At 36.5% G+C, this 7117-nt stretch overlaps 1 protein-coding gene across 1 annotated transcript in view; it reads left to right on the top strand.

Moving 5' to 3' along the window:
* Positions 1-5632: 5632 nt before the first annotated feature.
* Positions 5633-7117, top strand: part of LOC111084026 (inverted formin-2-like) — a gene marked incomplete at its 3' end in the record, with an annotated part of 3814 nt that continues 2329 nt past the window's right edge. Inside the window, exon 1 of the mRNA XM_022380801.1 lies at positions 5633-6487. Within this exon, the coding sequence (XP_022236509.1) occupies positions 5800-6487 (688 nt within the window). The remainder of the gene's footprint in view (positions 6488-7117) is intronic.

Genomic DNA, 7117 nt, shown 5'->3' with positions numbered 1-7117 from the left:
CCAGTGACCAACTCTTCAAAAAGGTTTTATTGATAAAATAATCAGGTTAGCCAGTGACCAACTCTTCAAAACTTCCATATACCAATATGTTGTGTGAGATATGTCATGATTGAACGTTAAGATAAATATACCTTCATATGCCAATATGTTGTGTGAGATATGTCATGATTGAACGTTAAGATAAATCGACTTCTATATACCAATATGTTGTTTGAGATATGTCATGATTGAACGTTAAGATAAATCGACCTTCATATACCAATATGTTGTGTAAGATATGTCATGATTGAACGTTAAGATAAATCGACCTCCATATCGTAGTACAGGTCGACAATCTAACTTTTTTTTTTCTGACCAACAAATATATTTCATGAAAGATTTCCATGTACAGCGGGAAAATAAGATTAAAATACATGAAAATAAAACTTAATATTTATTGTACTTTTAGAGAAATTAGACACGGCACGTCTGTAAACGTAAAATTAAAGTAATGGTATCCTTATCAGCATAAGTTAAACAATGTATTGCTTTCCATTAACTCACTAATGATTTGGTAGTGCTTGACTTACTTGTCTCCAAATTGTATCATTTGTTATATTAATAATATAGCACCAATGGTGTTAATATCAGGTGTTGTGGGTGATAATAAAAGGTGATGGCTGTACATAACCTCCCTCAGTGGCACAACGGTATGTCTGCGGACTTACAACGCTAGAAACCTGGTTTCGACACCCGTGGTAGGTAGAGCACATATATCCCATTGTGTAGTTTTGTGCTTAACTACAAACAAACACAAATAACGTGGTGTTGGTAACTCAGACAATGTCAAAGAGTTTTCAGCTTGTCGATCCATAACATCCTGGTCCTTCAACAGAACAGCTGGTGAAAACTGACTGCACCAAGTGCGTTCTTTAATTAGTCACACGCGAAGCTTCCCATTGTCCAGATGACTCGAATCACCATGATGTTGGTGCTTGTCAGGGTTATTGTACCCTTTCATCAAGTCTAGTCCATGATGCTTGTGCTGGTCAGGGTTATTCTACCCTTTCATCAAGTCTAGTCTGTCATGTTGGTGCTAGTCAGGGTTATTCTACCCTTTCATCAAGTCTAGTCCATGATGTTGGTGCTGGTTAGGGTTATTCTAATTTCATGAACTGTAGTCCATGATGTTGGTGCTGGTTAGGGTTATTCTGCCCTTCCATCAAGTCTAGCCCATGTTGGTGGTGGTTAGGGTTATTCTACCCTTTCATCAACTCTAGTCCGTCATGTTGGTGGTGATTAGGATTATTCTACTCTTTCATCTACTCTAGTCCGTGATGTTGGTGCTGGTCAGAGTTATTCGACCCTTTCATCAACTCTATTCCGTAATGTTGGTTCTGGTCAGGGTTATTCTACCCTTCCATCAACTCTAGTCATTGATGTTGGTGCTGGTTAGGGTTATTCTACCATTTCATCAACTCTAGTCCATGATGTTGGTGCTGGTTAGGGTTATTCTACCCTTCCATCAAGTCTAGTCATTGATGTTGGTGCTGGTTATTCTACCCTTTCATCAACTCTAGTCCTTCATGTTGGTGGTGGTTAGGCTTATTCTACCCTTTCATCAACTCTAGTCCGTCATGTTGGTGGTGGTTATGGTTATTCTACCCTTCCATCAACTCTAGTCAATGATGTTGGTGCTGGTTAGGGTTATTCTATCCTTTCTTCAATTCTGGCCCATGACGTTGGTGCTGGTTAGGGTTATTCTATCCTTTCTTCAACTCTGGCGCATGATGTTGGTGTTTGACAGGGTTATTCTACCATTTCATCAAGTCTAGTGTGATTCCATGAGTTAGATGAGCTGCCTTTTCCAATAGACATTCAACGTCTAGATGAAAGAAATGGTGTAAAAGCCACTCTTATGGAAAACAAGCCACAAATCCTGCCATAGAAAGTTCAACATCATAAAATTTCAATGACCAGCAAAAAGGAAATCGACCGAAATAGATTGTGGTCCTTGTTGAGCCACATTCAAGAAGTACACTCGTCAAACCGAACACCATGAAAAAAGCAAACAAAGACATACACTTCCCGTGCCATAATGTGTGGACAACTGAACCTCTTCGTGAACATTCCGCAAGGACTCTCGTGTTAGAAAATGTGCATTGGAATTACAGGATGAGCGTCTACCTGGGAAACTAAGTGCAGGAGACATGTTGGCACAAGATGTAAAATATCACCCGATGGGGATGTGACTGTACTCGAACGACTCACCATCCTGCTGTACGACAGAACGAGCAATAAAGTGAACACAGACGAAGCTCAACAAGAATTGTTCACAAGGAAAAGATGCACTCCAACTGACCAGAGCGGCACTACTGCAACATATCAAGAGGACTGTGTACCAAGGTGGTCACTTCTTGGGTAAAGCGATCGAAGTTGACCTTGCCATGCCTCCCCCCGACATCTAGGGATGGACTGATTCTCAAGTAGACCACTTTGCCTGAACCAGCCTTCCATCAAGAGGACTCATTCGCTGCAGTTGCTAGAAAGCAGAAGCAAACTGTACTGCATTGTATCCACCTAATGACGGGCAAGTTTGTAACTTATAAATTGCGTGACATCATAGCCAATGACTTAAGGTTTATGTTAACTTACAATTTCATATTATGTTGACTTTACCAAAGTTTTGGATATGTATTTTTGTTGTTTTTTATCTTAACTAAAAGAAAATCATATTTTAGAATGATATATTTGTGTAAGGCAACATTTAAGTGCATTTAGCTCTAATATAATGCTGATTTTTCAACGTCATCAAAATTTTTGGCAGCCATATTTTAAAATGACCCCAAAAAGTAACATAGGCCTTTTTGACGATGGCTCCATCTCTGAAAATATTCTCTGGGCTATGATCTACAAAGATGCCAGATTTCATGCTTGTATATATAAAACCACAATTATTTGACTATGTTTCACATATCTGCCGAACTAATACTAACAAATAAATACAAAACACCATTCAATATAGTTTAATTCCGTTACTACAGAACAACACCAAATTTCAGTCCGTCTTAAAGTTTCCATACAGATTTGTTGAGTGGATTGAAACTTTATTTAATGTTTTCATGCCCTTGATAACAGCAGTGCCATTTCAATGGGGAGGACTTTATTAATGGTACAAGGGCTAGTTGGGCGCTGTTGTTGTTGTTGTTTTAAGGTTAAAATGGAATCATTTCATCTGATTGTTTTCTATCTTGTTTGTTTGGTTGGCCGTTTTTAGAGCAAAGCCACATTGGGCTATCTGCTGTGTCCATTGAGTGGAATCGAACCCCAAACCTTAGCGTTGTAAGTCCGTAGGAGGACTTCCTATATTGTGTAATAGCCATTCAAAGGATTTGATATACACGTAAGGTATAACCACGATATTATTAAATCTCTCCCATCTTTGATGTAAACAAAGTTTGATAATTATATTCTTATAAATATCTAGGGAACAAACAATACGTGTAAACAGGTAATGGAGAAATTTCCACTTTTCTTAACGTGTGTATTTGAAGAAAGAAGAGCAAACATTCTGTTAGTCTAGCGATAAGAAAGAAAGAGGAAAATGAAGAAGCTATCTTCTGTTTGTAGACATATGGACCCAATCAGCGGATGTATTAATCTTAATATCTACATTCAGATGATGAATAAGTTACAACATTAACATACATGTGATTTTTGTACTTGCGTTGACGCACCCATCGGTCAGACAAGTTGTTTCTAAAAACAGATAATTCGTCTCTAATGGCAAATGTACTTATTTTTATACGGTTTAGCTGTTTGTTCTAGAGCAAAACCACAGTGGGCTATCTGTTGTGTACCCCGTGGGAAATCGAACCCCGTATGTTAGCATTGTAAATTCGAAGATTGACCATTGTCCCACCGTGGGGACGTTTTTACACAGATCCCATGTTTTTGTTCTTTCAATATGTATCCATATCTTTCTACATGTTTAGAACCACATTAAAATACCATGAGAGTTGAACCAGGACATAAAGGACACTAAAAATATTTGTTTTATGATTGGTCATTCCTGAAAACACGGAAATGTTTGCACAAATTAGTTGTGCAGGGGGAGGGGGTGAATACAGGACGTACGAAGAAACGTGGGGAAAACACATACAATCCTTAAGTTACTGATTTAATTGTGGAAAAGTAAGCATAAACTAAGCAACTCAATAAATGTGAATGAAAGTCGAAAATAAATATTGAATTAAAAGGTAAAAATTAAAAACGCAAAACCGACATTATCATTCATGTATTTGATAGGAATGACTAAAACATTTATTAGTAAAAAAGTGACAAGGTTTTATTGACAGAATAATCAAGGTATAACGTTCTTAGAGTTCAAATTCGATGACGAGGAACCCACTTTGAGACTAATAATGGCTGGAGCCGGCTTGAATGAGTAATGAATAAAAACTTTAATATAAGTTTAACATAACAGCAAATGTACAACGTTTCAACAAGGTTTTGGCACCTGATGATGATGACAAAACCTTGTCGAAACGTTGTACATTCATTACCCATTCAAGCTGTCTCCAGCCATTATTGTTCTTAGAGTTACATATTTTCTGGTACCCTGTCAACCAGTTTTTGATAATTCGTTCATGTATTGAGGCAAGTACGTGTAAGGATTGTGGGTTTATATGTACAAGCAATGAATTTAGCATAGTTTGGCCCAGATAATATTTTTAGAAAAGGAGCCATCGCGAAAAAGGCCTAAAACATGATTTTCTTTTATATACGATAAAACAACAAAAACACATATCCAAAACATATCCATAAAAAAGAGCTGAGTCAGCATAATATGAAATTGTACTATATAATTAATTTTAAGTTCCATTGATTTATTAGTGATTATCAAATGATGAATTGAATTTGATATGTATCAAATGTAATATATCGACGAGAATTTGGTGGATAGTTGCAATTATTACTGTTAAAAATGTTTGTGAAACACCAATATGTTGTGTGAGATATGTCATGATTGAACGTTAAGATAACAGACCTTCATATGCCAATATGTTGTGTGAGATATGTCATGATTGAATGTTAAGATAAATCGACCTTCATATACCAATATGTTGTGTGAGATATGTCATAATTGAACGTTAAGATAAATCGTATAAACAGCTGTTTTACTTTAATGTTGTAGTTAAGGGTAGATAGTGAGTATAATGTATTAATATCTTCCGGTCTAGTTATTGAGTATTTAGGTGTTTTAGTTAAGGGTAAATAGTGAGTATAATGTATTAATATTTTCTGATGTTGTCAACGAGGGTGTTTTAGTTAAAGGTAAACAATTATTTCTGCTGTTTAGTATTCACTGTATTACTGAGTGCTATACGATGCTGTGTATTTTGTTTGTTAAGTAATTTTTGTCATGGACTATATTCTAAGAGTATGGATATGATAGCATGGAAAACTGCTAGTGTTTTCTAGTTTAATACCTAAGTTGTTTATTTAAATTGTAGCTATGTTTTTTGTGTAACAGTAAAGCATTGTGCTGGTACTTCCATATAACCACAGGCGGTCACGTGATCGGCAGCTGTTGGCGGGAACGTAGTGTACAGGTTTTTCTGACGTTGCGTAGCTCTCAGATCACTGTTGGAATAGATCAGTTCTACGAACAGCGAGTTAGTCTTTTCACGAAGTTTAGACTATCAATATATTTGTGTCAAGTTTCCTCCTACAATAGTTTCGTTTTAACAAGCGAATGTCAATTAATGTATCAAAAACATTCACTTATTCTATTTTTATGTTTTCCTCGTTAAATTAATGTGCATTCTAACTGGTGGTGTATTAAAGTTAAAGCACTTGAAAATGCAGCGACATTCCAGCGGCTCTAAGTGGTCTGTACTTCTGGACAAAACTTTCGCTTCTCGTCGGACTTCTGCGACTGAAGAAGACAACTTACACATGAAAGAGGTTGTTTCGGACAATGTTCGTGCCTCTGGTACCCTAACGGATGACACTACAGGATCGCTAAAAGATGCAAGAAATCCAGATCTTCAAGAGGATTTGACTGATAAGAACAACGATCCAGTTTTAAGAACAGATCATAGACAATCTTCTCACCAGGAATACGATGACAAGGCAATAAAGACCTTATTCAAGAGATCTAGTACATTGTTGGATGATATCGGGCAAGGGAAATATGACAATTGGGATCCCGAAACATGTGTCCGGCTACTGCGTATGCCCAGTGTACAAAACTATGCTGGTATGAAGAAGCTGTTGAGTAGATGTGACCGTCACTGGATGTTGGAATTTCTGGAACTAGATGGACTCGATGTTCTCTTCGAAAGTCTAGAACGATTAAGTGAGAGATGTGGTAACGGGGCTCGTTTCGAGGATGCATTATTACAACTCGAGTGTGTGGGGTGTGTTAGGACCGTGATGAACTCTCGACCTGGACTGGACTACATTGTGGAACACTCGGAGCATACTCGGAAGCTAGCCAGAGGTGAAAATCATCTGTCTGTATACAAATTGTTAAAGTAAAACAGCTGTTTATATAACTTTTAACGTAAAACAGTTGTTTATATAACATTGTAAAAGTAAAACAACTGTTTGTATAACATTGTTAAAGTAAAACAGCTAGCTGTTTATATAACTGTTAAAGTAAACCAATTTTATATAACATTTAGTAAAGTAAAACAGATGTTTATATAACATTTACCTAAATACTCAATAACTAGACCGGAAGATATTAATACATTATACTCACTATCTACCCTTAACTACAACACCTAAATACTCAATAACTAGACCGGAAGATGCTAGAGCATTCGCCAAGGTACAGGATAGTTCTAGAAACGTGGCGTGACACTAGTCATGTGACTTCGCTGACGCAAAAATATTAATACATTATACTCACTATTTACCCTTAACTAAAACACCTAAATACTCAATAACTAGACCGGAAGATATTAATACATTATACTCACTATTTACCCTTAACTAAAACACCTAAATACTCAATAACTATACCGGAAGATATTAATACATTATACTCACTATTTACCCTTAACTAAAACACCTAAATACTCAATAACTATACCGGAAGATATTAATACATTATACTCACTATTTA

Source organism: Limulus polyphemus, unplaced genomic scaffold, assembly GCF_000517525.1.
Source record: "Limulus polyphemus unplaced genomic scaffold, Limulus_polyphemus-2.1.2 Scaffold12911, whole genome shotgun sequence".
Taxonomy (NCBI): Eukaryota; Metazoa; Arthropoda; class Merostomata; order Xiphosura; family Limulidae; genus Limulus; species Limulus polyphemus.
The sequence above is the reverse complement of the archived record's forward strand: the minus strand, read 5'-3'. Positions and strand labels throughout refer to the sequence as shown.